This window comes from Neomonachus schauinslandi, chromosome 10 (genome assembly GCF_002201575.2).
Source record: "Neomonachus schauinslandi chromosome 10, ASM220157v2, whole genome shotgun sequence".
Classification (NCBI taxonomy): Eukaryota; Metazoa; Chordata; class Mammalia; order Carnivora; family Phocidae; genus Neomonachus; species Neomonachus schauinslandi.
In genome coordinates, this window is record NC_058412.1 from 39313259 (window position 1) to 39333571 (window position 20313).

The window sequence follows — 20313 nt, forward strand, 5'->3', positions numbered from 1 at the left end:
AAATGTTTTTCCTTTTTCCAACTGAGTAACTGTGAGGCCAGATTTCCTTCACATACTTCAATCAACACCAGATCACATGCAGAAGTAGATATGAGAATCCAGCTGTTTCCAATTAATCCAGACATTAGATTTGCATATAAAACAATACAGTACTACTTGTGCAATTTTTTGTGGAAAATAAACTTTTTTCCATAAAAGTTATTTATGTAAACATGTTTTATTTGTAAACATGGTTTATTACTGTTTTTTTAAGTGAATCAATATATAAATATTTCTCAGTATAAATTTCCAACATGGTAAATGTGGAAAAATATAACCCACATAAATAAAAGTTCTTTAGGGTTCTCAATAATGTGTAGCAGTGTGAAAGTGTCCTGACACCAAGAAAATATGAGAACTGCTTTTCTAGGATGCCTTCCTGTGATCCTGCTGGCCAATCCCAGGGCAGAAAATTAGATCTTGTAGTGCTGTTCAAGACTCACCTCTAGGAATCCTCCCTGATCGAGCACACTCTACGCACTGCCCCTATTCTACATCCCCCTACAGTTGTGTCGTTCGGGTTTCCCCCGCTGATTTCAAACCTCTGGTTCTTGGCAGGTACTGGAAGAGAGAATAAAGGAACTCGCACCCTCTCCCTACGCCGGGACAGCCCTTCCAGGTGCGTCCTCAACTCTTGGGGTCAACCTCTTGGGGAAAGAGTCTGACATTTGCACCCGCATTGCTCACGTCAGGGAGCACCGCAGGGACACTACAACCTGGAGAGACCTAATGGGGGCGGGGGGATGGCAGGGAAGTTGTCACGACTCTGAGATTTCTTAGTGCTGAAAGCACCAGGAGCCTTTGGGACGCTTCATGGCGACACTGGTCTGGCGGCTGAAAACGAGCTCGTCCGGGGGTGTCCTCGCTCCTCCTCCGTCACGGGGTAAGGTGAGACAAGCCTGGGCTCTCTCTCCCCCCGCCCCAAAGCTCCTCGCTCCGCCCTTTGCCGCTAAGCAGGGAGCAGGCGCCGCCGGCGGGAGCCCTTCACGACAGACCTAGCGCTTTCCGGCCGGCCGCGCGCGTGCTGATGTGTCGGGGAGGCGGGGCTTAGGGAAGTGATTCCTCCCGACGCTACGTGCTTGGGCGCCGCTGCTTGGGCGCCGCTGCTTGGGCGCCGCTGCTTGGGCGCCGCTGCTTTGGGCGCCGCTGCTTTGGCCGTCTTACCTCCGCGGTGCCATGGCGGTGTCTGCCCGGTCCGCGCGGGTCCCGCCGGACTCACGTAGGCTCAGAGTCCTCCCATGCGGCGGAGAGAGAGAGGGACTCTGTCTCAAAGGGGTGGGGGCGGTAGGACTCTCCTGTGGGACTCCGGGAAAGGGGTCTCTGGAAGGGGCTTGTAGAGAGAGATTGCAGTCCAGGGCTTTGGGGTGATGATGACCCTCGGGGCGCTTTGCGGTTGGGGGCTGCAGTCTGAGAGAGGTTCTGGGACATTGGGAGATCCAGAAGGATCTGGCACTGCGAGGGTGTTTCTAGTAGTCAGAAATCAGGGAGAGAACCCTGGTAGCTTCGAAGAAACCCTGGGGCTGTAGGGGCCGTGATTTCTGTGATTTGGGGAGGAGCCGATTTTAAAGCATTTCCGTCCCCACACCTGCGCATACACTTTCTGTTTGTTGTTTGCAGATAAAGTACAGAAAGACAAGGCTGGACAGTCTTCAGGGCCCAGGCAGGGCAGCGGAATGGGGACACTCTTGGGGTTTGAGTGGACAGATGTTTCCAGCTGGGGAAGGCTGGTGACCCTGCTGAATCGACCAGCGGATCCTGCCAGCCTGGCTGTCTTCCGTTTTCTCTTTGGTAAATCGGGTTTCTGGAGGGGCCAGTGTGGTGATGGGTGGAAGAATAACCATCGTCCCTTGTGCATTTCTTGGTTACTTACTTAGTGACTTGCCTCCCTTTCCTTCAGAGCTGAAGATAGATACTGATTTCCTGGAAGAGATATTTGTGGTGTATAGGATCAAATCCACCTTTGTCTCCTCTGATTAGGGTTTGGAGGCCAGAAATACTTTGATCTGAGGCCATAGGAAATACAGAGGCAGATGACCAGAGACCCATCTTGCTTGTGGCATGAAGTTGCCCAGTAACTATACTCAGGACCAGACCTCAGAGAAATAGCAGGCGTGATAGGGCAGACATTTTGGCTGTGACTCCCTAATCCAGAGTTTCCTAACTCATAAGCCACAGCATGTATGCTTGGAATGGGTTACAGATGTGCTAAGGTATTAATTCCCTTAGCCCAGTCTCAAGGGTGACAGTTTTGCTCTCCAGGAGATATTTGGCAATGTCTGTAGACATTTTTATTTGTCACAACTTGAGGGAAGGGAAATAGGTGGCTACTGGTGTCTACTTACGAGCCAGGGATACTGCTAAGTGACCTATGATGCACAGGATAGCCCCTCCCAGCAAATAATTAACCAGCCCAAAATGTGAGTAGTCCTGAGGTTGAGAAACCTCAGGTTGAGAAACCTAACTGGAACTGGCTTCCTGACCTGAGTAGCCCCTTCTGTTTGCTCTAGTGTGGTAAGCCAAATACTGTTTTCTGGGTGTGCTAAGAAGTGAAAAAAGTTGAGACGCACCACCCTAGAACACTTTTTATGGCTTCATAGGACAGACCTTAAATTATCAAAACCCGAACAGCTTTTATAGCATTGTGTACACTTCTCTCATTTAATCCTCTTTGTAACCCTAGAAAATTTCTTTTTAAAGATTTTATTTATTTATTTGAGAGAGAGAGAGCGCACAAGCAGAGGAAGGGGCCAAGGGAGAGGAAGAAGCAGGTTCCCTGCTGAGCGGAGAGCCCGATGTGGGGCTTCATCCCAGGATCCTGGGATCATGACCTGAGCCAAAGGCAGATGCTTAACCGGCTAAGCCACCCAGGCGCCCCCTGTAACCCTGTAAATTATATATTATGAGTCCCTTTCTCAAATAGGGAATGAGGAGTTGGCTCCGGGAGGTGCAGTGGTTATCTGAGATCACACAGCTGGCATAATGCCTAGGACAGAGCAGGTTCTCAGTAATTATTGTTGAATGAATGAATAAATGGCAGAGCCAGGGTTAGGTAAGAAGTCTGACCCTGGAGCTGGGTGCATCCAACCGTATTCCAGTGTATTTCACTGCTTCCTTTGCTGAGGCCTAATGGCCCCTCCTCGACTGCCTTCCCAGGGCTGATGATGGTGTTGGACATTCCCCAAGAACGGGGGCTCAGCTCCCTGGACCGAAGATACCTGGATGGGCTAGATGTGTGCCGCTTCCCCTTGCTGGACGCCCTGCAGCCACTACCACTTGACTGGATGTATCTTGTCTATACCGTCATGTTTCTGGGTGAGGGAAAGTATGGGAGAGATGGGAGTATTGACTGGCCTGCCTAAACCATAGAAATACAAAGCATGCTGGTGAATGACCAAAGTCTTGGGTTCATTATTTCACTTCTGCTGTGACTCTTTAATTTCATCCCGCTGACCTGTGTGTCATTTGAGCTGTGACCCCCATAAGTCTTTTTAAAATACTAAAATAACATTTGATTTTCATTTGGTTTTATGATTATAAAATGTCCGATGACTTTTCTTAATCCCACCCACAGCCTGTCCCGGGGGAGCTGGGCCTGTGGTGACCCTTTGACCTCTTAATCCTCTCCCCCACAAATCCCAGGGGCCCTGGGCATGATGCTGGGCCTGTGCTACCGGATGAGCTGTGTGTTATTCCTGCTGCCATACTGGTATGTGTTTCTCCTGGACAAGACGTCATGGAACAACCACTCCTATCTGTATGGTTTGTTGGCCTTTCAGCTAACATTCATGGATGCAAACCACTACTGGTATGATTCTAGGGGAAAGGGGAAGGGGTTGGCTGGGTCAGGATGGTTACCAGTGGTAGGGGCCCGGTGAGGTTCTAGAATTTGCCCCAGCAAGCATATTGCCTTTTTTTTAAGATTTTTTTTTTTTTAAAGATTTTATTTATTTATTTGACAGAGACAGCGCGAGCAGGAACACAAGCAGGGGGAGTGGGAGAGGGAGAAGCAGGCTTCCCGCTGAGCAGGGAGCCCGATGTGGGACTCAATCCCAGGACCCTGGGATCATGACCTGAGCCGAAGGCAGACGCTTAACGACTGAGCCACCCAGGTGCCCCCCAGCAAGCATATTTTCAACCACACTTTGCAAAGTGTGGTTATAGGGTCACACTTTGGTCCGGATGAATTTGGGAGGGGGAAGGGTCAGTGAGGTTGGGGCACTTGGGATGACAAAAAGCAGAACGGCTCCATTCCCACCCCTTCACTCTTTCCATATCTCCCCAGGTGCCTTGATCTATCCACTTCCTGTAATCCACTTAGAGAGAAGAAGAGAAGACTAAAGCCAGACATAGATGTTTTCAGATACTTCAAGGGTGGTCTTATGGAAGAGGGAGCAGACTTTCTCTGTGTGAGCCGAGAGGGGCAGAGTTAGAGCCAAGAGTAAAAGCTGCTGTAAGGCAGAGTCATGTCAGAAGGAGAGGGCCCACCAGGGCTGCTCAGCAGTGCTGTCCTGGGAGGAGGTAACCCTCCCTCACCTCTGGCTTAGGTGACCATCTCTCAGGGGAGGTGGTGAAGGGATTTGGAGACAGGGTGGCAGGGCAGATAACCTCTAGGGATTCTTCCCATTAAGTGAAAAGGAAATAGGAGATGTCAGTAAGATGGGTATAGAGAAAAAAATCTCAAACATTGAATTTGTTAGTGATTTATCAGTCATTAATTTTACCTACAGATACCCTTTGTAAACCTTCAGATGCCCAGCTCTGATCATACAAAATCAAGAGACAGTTTTGACAGAATACTCCTGAAAAGTTTCATTTTTATAATTTTTACACAATTTGAAAAAATACCTATCCCTTACTCAGGACTTTCCACATGGCCAGGCACTAAACACTTTAAATTTTTCCTCATTACAGTGCCATGAGGCTCTTAACCACAAGTGTAAGCTGCCCCCTTCCCAACCTCTCAGCTCATTCATTGTCTTCTTGAAACCTGCTTTGCTTCCACCTCCCCAGAATACATGTAGTCTTAGTATCTTGGGTTTGTAGGTTCTCTCCCAAGGTAAGCTCCAGCACTAGATCCTGGCATCTAGGTCTCTGAGATGTCAGTTTGTTTTGGATATTGAATTTTTTTTTTTCTTAAATGTACTATATAGTTACATACACCTTGAGCTTTTCAAACATTCCTTCAAATGCATTCTTTTTTCAAATTCAGTCATATTCTGAAGCATTGTAATCCTTTTCCTGATTTGTTCCATTAAGACCGACTAATTTACTAACTAATGGTAAACACTGAACTGTGTGTTGTTCTAACCCACTAGTAACATTTCTGTTATGACTGAAAATAAGCACTGTTAAATTTGCTCATATAATTCTGGAGAGCCTCAGAAGATCCCAGAGGACCAGAGAGGATGTGGGGATATCCTGGGATAGATAGATTATTACACTGAGAAAAGTGGAAATGTGCTGGACTGAGCAGCTCTCCTTAATCCTCACTTCCTCGGTGTAGGTCTGTTGACGGCCTGCTGAATGCCCGTAAGCGGAATGCCCACGTGCCCCTTTGGAACTATGCTGTGCTGCGCGGCCAGGTACAGGATTTTTGGAAAGAGGGGGGTGTTCTTCTACAGCCATCGTCAGCACAACCATCCTGCTGCCAGGTGGCTCTGTACTCTGCCTCCCTGGATCTTCCCTTTTTTCCCTTTTGCTGGAAAGCGAGGCTGACTCTTTCGTTGCCAATCCCCTAGTCTCTGGGTTCTCTCACCTCGTCATGGAAAGAATAGAGCTTTGGCCCTGCTGGATGAGCATCCTTTTTTTTTTAAAGATTTTATTTATTTGCTTGACAGAGAGATAGCAAGAGCAGGAACACACGCAGGGGGAGAGGGAGAGGGAGAAGCAGACCTCCCGCCGAGCAGGGAGCCCAATGCGGGGCTGGATACCAGGACCCTGGAATCATGACCTGAGCCGAAGGCAGACACTTAATGACTGAGCCACCCAGCGCCCCTAGATGAGCATCCTTAAGAGAGATCTGTGCTTCATGACTTCCCTTGGGACCGAATACTGTGCCTCGCATTGGCAGAATGGCCCTAAATACTTGTTGGACGAGTGAAGACCTCAGATGAGTGAATTGAATGAATCAAAATCTTCTTTAGGCCCTGAACTCAGATCAGGACTTAGGTCATTTGTGATAGTCTGTAGAAAACCATGTTCTTGTGTTTGAACATTCACTTTGCGTTTTGCACTTGCAGATCTTCATCGTGTACTTCATTGCGGGTGTGAAGAAGCTGGACGCGGACTGGGTTGAGGGCTATTCCATGGAATATCTGTCCCGGCACTGGCTCTTCGGTCCCTTCAAGTGAGTGGCAGGCAGGGCAGAGCTCTCTTGCTGTGGCACTGGTACACAGCGGGGAACTCGCCTGCCTCAGGTCTGCAGGGACGGCTGCTGGTCCTGCTTTGCCTCAGTTGGCCACATGCTTTCCTCTGTCCGCTCATCTTTCTCTTTAGCAGAAGGCGGAGTCAGTCTTACCAGAGTATCTAGGAGACATGTGGTAGGGCCAAGAATGAAGGGAAAAAACTAAAAAACAAAAGGAAAGAATCAGAATAAGGTGATTTGGTGAATGAGTCCGAGCTCCCAGCCGCTGCTGTGGGTGGGGCCCGTGTCGTTGGGTGGCCACCCCAGCCTCTCGCCAGGACTTCTGGGCCAGCAGACTTAGAAGATGGACAGTCAGCGTCCCTGCCCTGCCAAAGCTTTGTTGCCACCTCTTTAGAAAGTCCTGATTTCTCGCTTCCTCCCGTGTTTTTTCCTCGCATTTTACTTTGTTCTTTTTCCTCTTCCCTGTTATTTCCCAGTTCCAAACGTTTGATTGTATTATGTTAGGCATTCACCTTTTGAAGTTTCTTCTCGTTTATAATCTCCGTGAAGAATCTACCACCCCCGCCCCTCCCTGCCACCACCAAATACACTCACTTCTCCATCAGATTTGCCCTAGGAAATCTGTCCTTGGTTAGCACATAGGGTATATTGAAAAGAAATTGAACACCTAAAGTGTGTGGAAAGGAAAGGGGGTTGGAAACTCTACCATAGGGTGTCTTCATGTAGAGTTCTTGTGCGCACCTGCTAGGGTACTTCCTTTGGCAAGGACAGGGTGAGCAGGGGCGCATTGGCCGCGAATGTGCTGTGAATGCTGGGTTCTGCAGTGGGCCGGTGCCTGACCTCTGTCTCTGGTGTCTGCAGACTGGTATTGTCCGAGGAGATGACCAGTCTGCTAGTGGTGCACTGGTGCGGACTGCTGCTCGACCTCTCAGCTGGTTTCCTGCTCTTTTTTGATGCCTCGAGGTCCATTGGCCTCCTCTTCGTGTCCTACTTCCACTGCATGAATTCCCAGCTCTTCAGCATTGGTCAGTACCGGTGGTCTGGTAGGAGGTGGGAAGCCACAGGTGTGCGGGGAGTGGGAGATGGCGATGGCAGCTGGAGCTGCGTTGAGCCAGGTGCAGTCACTGAAATGGCAGTCAACGGGAGGAGAGGACTGGGGCCTCTGGGCTCAGCCAGTATGTTGCGGAGTAAGGAGTCTCGGGGAAGTAAGACGCCTCTAGTTACGAGCTGCTCTCATCACAAGCGGAATACCTGGGAGAGGCTTCCTAAAGGAGAGGGCTTGAGGGATTACCCAGGTTCCCCCCCAGCCAAACTCCTGAAACGCTTATTTCCTCCCTCCTTCTCTAGGAATGTTCCCCTACGTCATGTTGGCCAGCAGCCCTCTCTTCTGCTCCCCTGAGTGGCCCCGGAAGCTAGTATCTCGCTTCCCCGAAAGGCTGCAGGAACTACTGCCCCTCAAGGCTGCCCCTCAGCCCAGCGAGTCCTGCGTGTATAAGAGGAGCCGGGCCAAGGGTGGCCAGAAGCCAGGGCTGCGCCACCAGCTCGGTGCTGCCTTCACCCTGCTCTACCTCCTGGAGCAGCTCTTCCTGCCCTATTCCCATTTCCTCACCCAGGTGTGTGTGGCCTGGGGGTTAGCTTGGGAGGTGGCAGAGGGCACAGCATTAGGGAAGGTGTGGGGCTGGTTTTGCAGCCCTGTGTTGGCGGGGCATGGGGATAATACGAGAACAGCGGGCTGATTGCCTCTGCCCTGCCTTCTCAGGGCTATAACAACTGGACAAATGGGCTGTACGGCTATTCCTGGGACATGATGGTGCACTCGCGCTCCCACCAGCACGTGAAGATCACCTACCGGGACGGCCGCACCGGCGAGCTGGGCTACCTGAACCCTGGGGTGAGCCACCTGATGTTGACGGCTTACACTTCTTCAGAGCTTCCTGGAGCCTCGGGGTCTGGTTTAATCCTGAACATAATTATAAAACACATTTGGGTCCGCTCTGCCCTTTCTCAGGAGCCAGGTTGACTCTGCTTTTGTCGAAGTTGAAATAGGACAGTGCCATTCACTTTCTTGGAATTGAAATTAGGTTTAGGAAATAAGTATTAAAAAGCCCAGCAATGAAAAATTCTTCCCCAAAGACAAGTTCAGGTTTTTTTTTTCCTGGTCAAAGCAGGCACCAGGCAGGGATCTCTTAGTGCCATTGGCGATGCATGATCTTTCTGGGAGGTTGATAACGATGAGGTGGGACTAATGTGGGGGTTTGGGGCAGGTATTCACACAGAGCCGGCGATGGAAGGATCATGCAGACATGCTGAAGCAATATGCCACTTGCCTGAGCCACCTGCTTCCCAAGTACAATGTCACTGAGCCCCAGATCTACTTTGATATTTGGGTCTCCATCAATGACCGCTTCCAACAGAGGTGGGCAAGGGGAACAGAGAAGGGGAAAAATGAAGTCCCACTCCTTTTGCCGAGATGAATAGCCCATGCTCCCCAGTGTTGTCTTGCTTGAAAAGCTGTCCTCTGGTGCATGTCCCTGTTCACCTGGTTGTGGGCATAGCTGATTGCTTCCAGCAGGGGGCACCATCAACCAGAAGAAAAGGTAACTGACTTTTTTTTTTTTTTCTTTAAGAAGCTGTTAACGCAATTCTCAGGTGGCCACTAACCCCCATTCTTCCCCTGTGCTCCAGAATCTCTTTCCTTTCTCTCTCTGCCCCAGAATGGCAATAACATGCTGACTTAAGCCATTTCTTCTATCTGGAAACCCTGTTCCCTCTATGTGAGAACAGTGATGAAAGAAACAGAACCAGAAATTCCGATGGGTAGGTGGCTGTGGTCTCCTTAGAACATGGTTTTCTTTCCTAAGGATTTTTGACCCTCGTGTGGACATCGTGCAAGCCGCCTGGTCCCCCTTCCAACGTACACCTTGGCTGCAGCCACTGTTGATGGACCTGTCTCCCTGGAGGACCAAGTTACAAGAAATCAAGAGCAGCCTGGACAACCACACTGAGGTGGTCTTCATTGCAGATTTCCCTGGTATGGAGGAAAGCAGAGAAAGCTTTGCTGTCTTTCCTTGTGGCTTCCTTGGCCGGGGACACTGCATGTGATAGAGGGGGGAGGGGCATTCCTGGTGGGAGGAGTGTTCTTGAAACCTGAGGGGTGGTAATGGTAAAGGTATGATGTCTCTGTTCTGGCTGGGAGTGATTTCATCTTCCATAGGATGGGATGGGGAACTCTGTTGCCCCTGGCAGGGCTGCACCTGGAGAATTTTGTGAGTGAAGACCTGGGCAATACTAGCATTCAGCTGCTACAGGGGGAGGTGATTGTCGAGCTGATGGCAGAACAGAAGAATCAGACTCTTCAGGAGGGAGAAAAAATGCAGGTATTTTGCTGGAATTAACAATGGCAGAGAAGTTTAGATGAGTGGAGTTAATTTATTACAGACTTAAAAAGTGGCAGCTCAAAAAGCAAGCCCCCCCCCCCCCGGGGCTGTGAATAGCCTCATCCAGGATTCTAGAAGTCAGTTCCTTTGGACTCCAAAACACAATGAGAAGAAAGTGCCTTGGGGAGGCGGGGGGAGGGTGGATTGGGGTACAGTGGGTAGTGTAGGAGGCGCATAGGCTGCCGAGGGAAAGGTTAGGGAGTGAAATCCATCCATTTCCTCCCCCTTGTCAGTTGCCCGCTGGTGAGTACCATAAGGTGTATACGATATCACCCAGTCCTTCCTGCTACATGTACATCTACATCAATACTACAGAGCTTGCATTGGAGCAAGACTTGGCTTATCTACAAGAATTAAAGGAGAAGGTGGAGAATGGAACTGGTGAGTATATGAAGAGTTGGGCTGAGAAGGCACCTGGTTATGAGAAATCAAGGCTGTGAATGAGGATCTGGCCATTAAAGAAGGAACTGGAAGGTTCTGGCTGGTGAGAGTTCTAAAAGAATAATCTCAGCGATTCCTCTTTTTGCCATCTTCTGGGCAGAAACGGGGCCTCTACCTCCAGAGCTGCAACCTCTGCTGGAAGGGGAAGTAAAAGGGGGCCCTGAGCCAACACCACTGGTTCAGACCTTTCTTAGACGCCAGCGAAGGCTGCAAGAGCTTGAGCGCCGGAGAAATACCCCTTTCCACGAGCGCCTCTTCCGCTTCTTGCTGCGGAAGCTCTATATCTTTCGCCGCAGGTAAGTTTTCCACAACAGTACTAGTCATTGCCATCAGATGCTTGCGAGTTGGGTAACTTTTCTCTGGTGAAGGTAATGATGGGCGGGGGGGCGGGGGGGGGGGGGGAGGATGGTACTCTCCCAGGAAAAGACAGTCTAGTGCTAAGTATCTTTTTCCCTCTCCATTCTCCTTTCCCTGACTTAATGGAAGAGTAAATGATCTGTGTCTGATGGCCTGCTGTCTTGTTCCACCTCAGTTTATCACCAGCCTCTTGTGTGTTATTCCTACCCCACTCTGGAATCCTCTACCAGACCACATAAAGAGTGGGGTGCCCTTCCAGCTGGGATGGGTGGGTCACTAGGGGGATATTTTCGCTTCTGCCTGGATGAGAGAAGGTAGGATCAGGTAGCCCTAAGGGCTTTGGCAGGAATTCCTATGTAGAAACAGGAGTTTAGACTGGGTGACCTTTTCCCTCTTTTTCAGCTTCCTGATGACTTGTATCTCACTTCGAAATCTGGTATTAGGCCGCCCTTCCCTGGAGCAGCTGGCCCAAGAGGTGACTTACGCAAACTTGCGACCCTTTGAGCCAATTGGAGAGTCGAGTCATTCAAACACAGATTCTTCAAATTCTGATCCTCCTGAGCCAAATTCTGACCCTGTCCACTCAGAGTTCTGATGGGGGCAGATGGTGGGTACAGATGTGGGAGCAACCAGTCATAGGACCATTAACCTATGCAGTGGAAATGTGAAGAAAATGATATTTTATACATTTTTTTCCTTGTCTATCGTTCTTTTAAATTCAGAGAGGATACCTTAGAGAAGCCAAGCAAGGATAAGCTTTATCAAATCAAGGTTGAGGAGCTAGGAGGGGTTTAAAAGCAATATGAAAATGCCCTTCTAGGCTAAAGGGTAAGAGGTTTAAAGTGACTGGCTCCTTGGGGAAAGAGATTTAATGTACCATGATGACAGCAACACCTCACTGTTCTCAAGTACTTGTCATATGCCAGGCACTGTGTGAAGCGTTGTGCCTGTATTACTGCATTTAGTCCTTACTGACCATGAGCTCAGTCTGACAGCTGGAGAAAGTGAGGCTGAGACAACATAACTTGCTCAAAGGCAATACCTAGTAAGAGATGTATGGATGGGTTGAATCTCATCTGTTTGACTTAAGGTCCCGTACTCTGCCTTTTGTCATTTGCAGAATCACTGACATTGATTATGAAATAATGTAGCTTCAAATTTTTCTTCTTAGTTACTTAGGATGGTGGTCAAGTTCTAAATTCACAGAGTAATTTTCTCTTCCCTACAGTTGTAGTTTCTTCATGGTTCCTATTATGTATACAGCCAGTAAGTGTTTCACTAGCAGCTATGAGAATAGTTAGAATAGGACAAGGTTAAACTAATAAGGAAATTTAGATGATCGGTAGTAGTTCTCTCAAGTTCAGTGTATTTAGCATCATTCTAGCTTTTGATGAGCAGAAAGTGATGTAAAGTAGGGATTAACCAAACTTTGTGATGGATTAGGGTATGTTTGCAGTTATTTTGTAGGTTTGGATATACAGGGTGATTGAGGAAGCACCTCAATTCCTTGAAAACTCAAAAGCCTAGCATTGGGCTAGGAAGTAAGAGTGTATAGAGAAAAAAGAAAAAAAAAAAAAGGCTCCTGCTCTGGGTGCTTGTTCATGGTCTCACAGCAAAGACTAGCAGTAAATTGGCAGTCCCAGTAACTTTGATGAAGGATGGCATCTCTATTTTCGGGCTTCGCTTCCCAACCCCCCCGCCCCGCCCCCCGTCAGTGGTTCTTTCCTAGGCAGCTGCCTTTTCACTGTACATACTTGGGATGATTATGTCCCCCTCATGGTTTCTAGTGCTGCTGCTGCTGCTTAGCTTTCTTTCTTGGGCCCTGGACCTATAGATCTAACTAGCTCCACCTGGATATCCCGCAAAGCTTTCAAACTCTGTCCTAAGCAGAACTTAATTCATCCCCAACTCAGACCTGCTTCTCTATTAGTGAGTGGCAACTGCATTTTTTCTGGCTAAGCCATCAGAATATCTTGTCTTGAGTCTTCCTTTTTTTTCCTCACATTTCTCAAATTCCAGGTTGTATCAATTCTACCTCTTCTTCAGTCTATTCATCTCTACTACCTCTGTGTTCTTTCACCCTTTATATTGGAATCTAGGTAGAGATAGACCGGAGCAGGTGCAGTTGGGCCTGAATCAGGGCATCCCACTGAAGCCTGATTCCTACGAGGCATTGTGTGGGTTAGCTAGCTGTAGCTGTGCCACCAGGTATCTTGATCACTTGTCAAGAATAGTGTGGGGGGGGAACACTGGTTCTCAATAGTTTTGCAGATCTCAGTGACACAATATACCTTGGCACAATGTCCTTTACTAGTAAGTTCAGCTACCTTCTGTTCCCCTGCACTAGCCCCCCACCCCAGCTCATTACTTGACTGGTAAGAAAAGTAGTTCATTTGGGGAAGGGACTCTTACAGTAGTTTTAATATAGGCAAGGATGCTATCCCAAAACTGTGAGCATACCACCTCTTTCTCCCAGTGAAAATGTTGGAGTGGGATGGAGTGGAAAGGTGGTCATCTTAATACTGTTTACGAGAAAAGCTGTTCAATGGAATAAATGAGTTCAGATTTCAGGAGAAATCGGGCCCCGTGTAGCTGTTATAGGAATGGGCTATCAACATCCTTTTAGCCGGGCTTTAGTATTCCATTTCATTCTACTCCCAGCATTTGGATCTTTTGTCGCTGGCCAGGTCATCCCTTCAAAACTTTTCCGTAACATGGCATGCTTTGATATTCAACCATTTGTAGTCACCATCACCCCATTTGACACCTTTGCTTTTCTTCTCCCTGGGCTGGTTACTATTTCTTCACCTTATTTTTAGAATCTTTTCCCCCCATGTTAGGCAGAAGACAGGGCCTTTTTACAAAAGATTCTTCTCCAAGCTCCTTGAGGTCCAGTATCTTCCTAGTAAATACCTAACCTAACAATTCTCTGGTGCTGTCCCACCAGCCTACAGGTACCAAGCTCTTCGCCATTCCCCTTATTTGACCAGCATGGTTGTTTCTACAGCAATGCACTATTCTCTAGATAAGGCTTTTTTGAAACTTTTAAAGACCTTCAGATTTAACTTTGCCTTCCCTCCCAACAGTTATACATTTTTAAGCCTCCAAATAGGTATAATCAAGCATTCCTTGGGCCTCACACCACTACTTGATTTTCATACATGCTTGTGTAAACATGTGCCAAATGGCTATCTGTACTTTAGCTCCTAGGCTAAAAAGGGATGGTTCTTGAGTAGACCTCTACAAACTCAGAATAAAGGTTTTAGAAACTTACAGCATCTTCACTGTAATTTCATGAGCTATCTTACAGATTAGAACCTGGTCCCCTCACCACTGTTCAAAAATTTTGCCAAATTATATCATGTACTGAACATGTATGTAACGTGCAGCCTTAACACCTGTTTATAATAAAAGTATTAATACTTAAGGCATATCTAAGTAAAAACTTTTTCACTGGAAAGCTAGATAATGGGTTTACGTTTCAAGACAGAACATTACCATTCCCTCCATGTTTTGTTCTTAATCTTGGACAATTTTAAAACATTAACTGGCAGTTGAGTGGCTGCTGCAGTAAGGACACATGGATCTTGGCCACTGCATCAGCCAAAAAGGCAGTGCTGGACAAACAGATCAAATCTTGGGATGTTCTTCTTAGTGCTAGGGATAGGATGTACAAACCTATTAAAATGCTTGCAAGTCATGGTTTGAAGGGGTTTGAGGTGATTTCCCTGAACCATGGGAAGAATTACCTCAAATTATTAAGGGATGAAAAATATGTTCTCAGATCATATTCATACCAAAACACTTTTAAAGAATAATGGAGACAGTTAAGGTAGAACCTAGCATTTTATTTAGATCTTCATTAAACTGTTGGAATTGAGAACCAGACATACGTAATAAACCTCCAAAAATAGATCCTGAAAGGCACTTTCTGCTTAGGGCAAGCAGTCATGGAATAAGCATGTAAACAAGCTGGCTTCTCTGTACCACACCAGCCAAGTCAGCTTTCTCCATGGCCAGCCGCACCAGCTCTGCCCTCCCTTCTGTTAACACCAGCCAGACCCCCTGTAGGTCTAACCCAAGGTTTTTCTGTAGGACACCTTGGCCTACCTGGGAATGCTGGAAACATGTTGTTAAAGGAATCATGGTGTTGAGGAAAAAAAAAAAAAAAAAAAATCTTTTAAAAGCTGCCATCTGAGGTGATGGCTTCTCTGTACTTACGCCATACCCCAGAATACAATAAATAAGCAATTAGAAAATGTTCAAGTATGAAGGGATTTCCTCCTCCCCGCCAAAAGCACTGCTCTCTGAAGGAAGCTGGTTTCTCTGTAGCTACACCAGCTGTTCAGAAAGCTCATTGGACCTGGTTTTGAAAATAAAACAAAGTTAAAACCCTGGGAGGAATTATTGTGCAGTGTGGAGTACTCAGTCTTTCTTATAAAGAAAAAAAAAAAAGTTATCTGGTACCAAAGTGTGCAACCTACAGACCCTCAGGTACTGCCCTGTGACTTCTCTGTATGACATCACAAGGGTGCCAAGTGCCTGTTTTTCTAGAGCTAGGAGTTGGTGGTTTGGCTAGTGCTGAAACCATGCATAGGATTGGTTTACTAAATAAAAACCTTATTACGTACGTCCTCCAAAAGACAGCTGAAAAGTGGAGAGATTTTGATTTGGTGCTATTTAAGAGATGGCAATTAAGAGCATAAGCACCAGGGAGATGGTTTAATGGTAACTGCCTTTTTTTTTTTGTCAGGCTAGAGCTCCAACTGGAACTTGCGTTACATGCAAGAATGATTGGATAGGGAACACTCCCTGACAAAGAGCTACATAATTAGAAATGGATTAAGTTATAGGGAAGATAAGGGAAGGCTTCACATTCATAATAGAGCTCAAGACATTACAAATTCATGCTGACAGGGCTATGGCATTGCCAGACAGAGGCTATAATGGAACTACAAGTACTTTACGTGCACATTACAGGACATTTTCAGCATTTGGTGGGAAAGTCAATGCAATTAGGATTTTAGAAGGTTGGGTGATAGGGCACAAAGGTTCAATTTCAAAAAGCATTATTTACTACAGTGTTGTTGGTTTGTTTCTAGGCAGTTACATGGATCACCTATGCTCACTAAATTCATTATAATGGTGAACAAAACACCTAGGGACAGAATAGCAAGCCCAACTTACAGTCCCCCACACAAGCTAAAATTCATGTCATTGAACTAGGAGTGACTGCAACTGATCAGGAGCTGAAAGAGGACAGGAAAATTTAGGAAGAAGGGCCCTTTCCCTCAGAGCTTGAAGGCTTCTCTGTAGCCTACGCCAACAAGTCTGGGGAAAAAAGGCTAACACTTTCAATATTTAAGCTTTTTGGGCACTTCCCATGGGAAGCTGTCCCTACCAAAGTGGCCATAGGCTGCAGTCCTCTGATAAATTGGCTTCTTCAGATCCAGATCCCTGGAATATACAAGTCCGTAACTTAATATGTAGCATTCAATTAAAATAAAGCAAAACAATCAGCAAGACTCATTTTCAAGAGTTCTGGCAAATGAGTTCAGTTCTCTGGGGTTTGCTAGGAAAAAAGTTTGTGGCAGAAGTGTTTGTTACTTCCCTGGTGTCCAAACTCCTCGCACAGTCCTTATTAGTAACTACAGTTCTTGTTTTTCCATCCTTGGCTCAACAAATATGAAAACTTGTCATTATTCTGAGAAATTCCAAGTGTCAAAAGCTCATCTGAGATCATGGCATACTTACCAAGGTCCCATGCCCACACCCTGTTTATTTTCTTTATAGCAGCCTTGAATATCCCACTTATCTGTACTAATTTCTTTTAAGTAAAATAAACATCCTTAGATAACGAGCACAAATCCCCATATCAAATGTGGAAGACTTTCTAGGGTGGTTAGTCTAAGCCATGGAGCACTGTAATTTTAGACTATTCTTAACATAAGCCTTTACTAAAGGCAATTTAAAGATAACATCAACAGTTCTAGGAATTAAAACATTTCCCCACTTAAGGAGTCTTCAAGACCTTCACCTTCTCTGATTTGAATGTATCTCAAATATATGTATATACACACACCCACACCATTTTTGACTAGCAATAGGCTTTACCATCTTTACCTGACAATGACCCCAGGGCGGAGGTCAAAATTCTTCTTCACAATCTCTAATAGCTCTCTCTCACTCTTCTGAGAGGTGCCATAATGGAAAATGGAGATAGACAATGGATGAGAAACTCCAATAGCATAAGAGACCTAAAAGGATTCAAATGTCATAAGAGTCAGTGATTAAAAGACCCACAACGCTTATGTAACACACTGGTATTTAAAAAAGACAAATACTACGCTAAATGCCCTCCCACTTGCATGCCTTCTAATCACTCCAGTTACACAAAAGAGTATATACCTGAACAAGAACCCTTCTGCACAGACCTCCTTTAACAAGGGATTTTGCCACCCAACGAGCAGCATAAGCAGCTGAACGGTCCACCTTGGTATAATCTTTTCCTGAAAAGGCACCTCCTCCATGAGCTCCCCAACCGCCGTAAGTGTCCACAATGATTTTCCGGCCAGTCAAACCAGCATCACCCTGAAATTACAGGATTTTAGTCACTTTATGCCTAGTGCTTTCCAGTAAATGGTTCTAGGTCAGGTTTGTTAAACGCCTATTCTGTACCACTCAGCAGATATCCTCAGAAGATTCACATGCAGACTTATAAAAGGGGGGGGGGGGGGAGTTATAGTAGCCAAATTTGCAAGTAACCACTACAGAAAATTCAAAAAAGTCAAATTGTATCATAAGGCCTTACCTGAGGCCCACCAATAACAAATCTGCCACTTGGCTGTAAATGATAGATTGTATCCTCATCAAGGTATTTTGCAGGTACAACTGCTTTGATGACTTTCTCCTTTAGAGCATCCCTCATCTCATCAAGACAAACCTCTTCATCATGCTGAACAGATATAACAATTGTGTGGACTCTGATGGGAAGCACAGCACCTCGATCCTGCATGTACTGCACAGTCACCTTGAAGGCAAAGCAGATGATCAGAACATCAGTTTACCAGACAGAATAGAGCCAAGACAAAGCTAAATTACAATACGGAAGGATAGTCTTTTTTCAGTTAGCTTTAAACAACTTTACTGATGTTCTGTGCAGTATGTGTAATCTAGCTTTATAATCACTTACTTGAGTTTTAGAATCTGGGCGTAACCAAGGCAAAGTGCCATTGCGGCGTAATTCAGCCAGTTTTGCATTGAGCTTGTGCGCTAAGACAATAGTTAAAGGCATACATTCCTCAGTTTCATCAGTGGCATAACCAAACATCAAACCCTAAGAAAGGAAAAAGTCAGTGCGATCAATCTAAGCTTCGGAATTTAAATGTTAGAAGAGATGCAGATAGAGTCTACACCAAGGTACCTGGTCCCCTGCACCAATGTCTTCCTCGTTCCGGTCAAGATGAACACCTTGAGCAATATCTGGTGACTGTTGCTCCAAGGCTACCAGCACATTACAAGTCTTGTAGTCAAACCCTACAAACAAAACAATGCCTTAAGAAAAAAAAGGGCCAAAGCAATACCAGTGCCTTCTATTTACAGTAAGTATCTGGGATTTTAAATACAGCTAAAGAAACCAACTACAGGTATCCCTGCTCCCTCCCACCTTTCAAAAGTTAGTGTTTCACCACTTCACTTTTAGGAAAGACCTACACCAGTACTTTTCATTAACTGAAAATAATCTGCAAAGGATTTACGCTTTTACAAAAAAAACTATGTACTAATGTAGGTCTACTGTAAAAATGAAGCCATGCTTTGCGTCATCTTGGCTTATAAGTTTCATGGGAACGTCCCATTTTTGGATAGCGGGGGAAACTTGTACACCTAAAACTTAGAACTTTTAGAGCATTAAACAGGGCTAGAACAAAACAGATAGTAAATGTACAACTGGAGTTAATGGTTTAGCAGGAACACTCTGAGGACAGAGCTAGAGAGAGTTGAAAACGTGGAAAAATGAGCTTAGAAAAGCCAACTCATTAAAACACACCTTTGGAAGAATCATCATATCCAATGTGTTTAATGGTTTCACGAACCACTTTCTGGTAGTCAACAGCAGCTCTGGATGTAATTTCCCCAGCAAGAAGGATCATTCCAGTTTTAGCAACAGTTTCTAATAAAAGATAAATTCACACTCAACTGTCACTCTTACAAAGTAATTTTCACGATGTTACCTTTTCTTCAGTTGATAAGCAAGCAGTGTTTAGAACCTACCACAAGCCACTTTGGCATCAGGGTCCTGCTGAAGGTGGGCATCAAGCACAGCATCGCTGATCTGGTCACAAATCTTATCTGTAGAAAAAAAGATTCCTGGCTCAATCTCTTTATCTTACTGTCAATGAATGTATGTCATTCCTCCTTCTAAGTACTGCTGCACAGATCTTTGGGAGAGCTTTCTTTTAAAAATTGTGGTAAAACCTACAGAACATAAAATTTACCAATTTAACCATTTTCAAGCATAGAATTCAGTGGCATTTCAACTATGGAGATCTTAACTGCTGTTAGTTAAAGTACCGCTTTACCAGAAACCATGTGCCTGAAGAATAAATGCTGGATATAATGTCACATATTACTTAAAAACTTGACACCAGTCTTAATATAGCTGCACCACAAGCTCACCAATTCAGATTAGCCAGCAGAACGCCCAGCACTTTTAATACATTTAAATTCATTGTGATTCATGCAATTTACACCTTGGAAGGATTTCATCCCATCTCTAAAGTATTTCAGACATCTTGAAAAATTAAGTTCCCAGGCAAAACAATTTCCACTGTTAAACAGAACAGCCACATAATTGGAATTAAGTTAAAGCAGAAAGTTTATCTCCAAACCCAAAAGGAAAGCTGGGAAGCATTTCGCTATACAGTATTATTTTTCAAGGACAATTATACTTACATTTTATCCCCCAAATTTAAAGTCTTCATTATAAATCTAACCAACCAGAAAGGTGAACCGTCCCCCCCCCTTATCAATTTCTCCCTGATCCTAAGGAACACTAATCAGAGCAACAAAAAATGTCAGAGTTAAACAATAAAAGGACACTTTACGAACAGAAGGAATAAAAAAATTTTGTCAGGTGTAGTCCAGGAACATGACCTGAACAGACTGGAAAATGTCCAAATGTATTCTGAATCCTTGTTACTTCCCCACTGTATTGCGATCTATTAAAAAGTGGGAGAACAGAAATACCACTTTCCTGAATTTTCTACAATCATCCGGAACAATTAAAGCAAGATGTGTACTGCAATCAAGTCAGAGGCTCAAGATTTAATTTACAAACTGCTATAAGCGCCTGTGACTTACGTGATTAAATTAATAAAACGTGGATCAAATACATGTGAAGTTCTCAACACTTGAGGGAAGGTGGGTAACCCCCACCACAACACATGACCTTCCCTCAATCAGGATCTTGACGTCTGTCCTCTCCTACTCCACACTAGGTTGCTTGTGGGATTTCATCAGAGGCACAGGAGACTAGAGAGAAACGGATCCTTAAAACCATTAGACTAGACAACTATGTCACCGTGGTCATCCCAAGAAAAGGCAGAACCAGTACAGCAAAATAGTGATCTCCACTAGGTGAGGTTTTCAGGCTGAGATTGAAAGTTCCTTGAAACA

General features: G+C 45.6%; 2 protein-coding genes across 3 annotated transcripts in view; one reads left to right on the forward strand and one right to left on the reverse strand.

Annotated features, from left to right (window-relative positions):
* The first annotated feature begins 1143 nt into the window (after positions 1-1143).
* Positions 1144-14062, forward strand: GGCX (gamma-glutamyl carboxylase). 2 transcript variants are annotated; one of them, XM_021697656.2, is made up of 15 exons: positions 1144-1258; positions 1657-1827; positions 3193-3351; positions 3679-3844; positions 5543-5621; positions 6279-6385; positions 7265-7428; positions 7751-8016; positions 8163-8294; positions 8668-8819; positions 9265-9434; positions 9650-9780; positions 10074-10221; positions 10382-10577; positions 11041-14062. In XM_021697656.2, the coding sequence occupies exons 1-15, from the start codon at positions 1216-1218 to the stop codon at positions 11231-11233; spliced, it is 2277 nt and encodes a 758-aa protein (XP_021553331.1). In that variant the 5' UTR covers positions 1144-1215; the 3' UTR covers positions 11234-14062. The 2 variants fall into 2 exon arrangements, with proteins under 2 accessions (XP_021553331.1, XP_044774821.1); XM_044918886.1 differs by lacking the exon at positions 1657-1827.
* A 1037-nt stretch (positions 14063-15099) lies between these two features.
* MAT2A (methionine adenosyltransferase 2A) overlaps positions 15100-20313 on the reverse strand; it is a 6207-nt gene continuing 993 nt past the window's right edge. The window contains exons 2-9 of the mRNA XM_021697657.2: positions 18910-18987; positions 18686-18808; positions 18062-18174; positions 17831-17974; positions 17450-17668; positions 17047-17229; positions 16762-16895; positions 15100-16095 (exon numbers count right to left, since the gene is read on the reverse strand). Coding sequence (XP_021553332.1) covers positions 15993-16095; positions 16762-16895; positions 17047-17229; positions 17450-17668; positions 17831-17974; positions 18062-18174; positions 18686-18808; positions 18910-18987 — 1097 coding nt within the window. The 3' untranslated portion in view covers positions 15100-15992. The remainder of the gene's footprint in view (positions 16096-16761; positions 16896-17046; positions 17230-17449; positions 17669-17830; positions 17975-18061; positions 18175-18685; positions 18809-18909; positions 18988-20313) is intronic.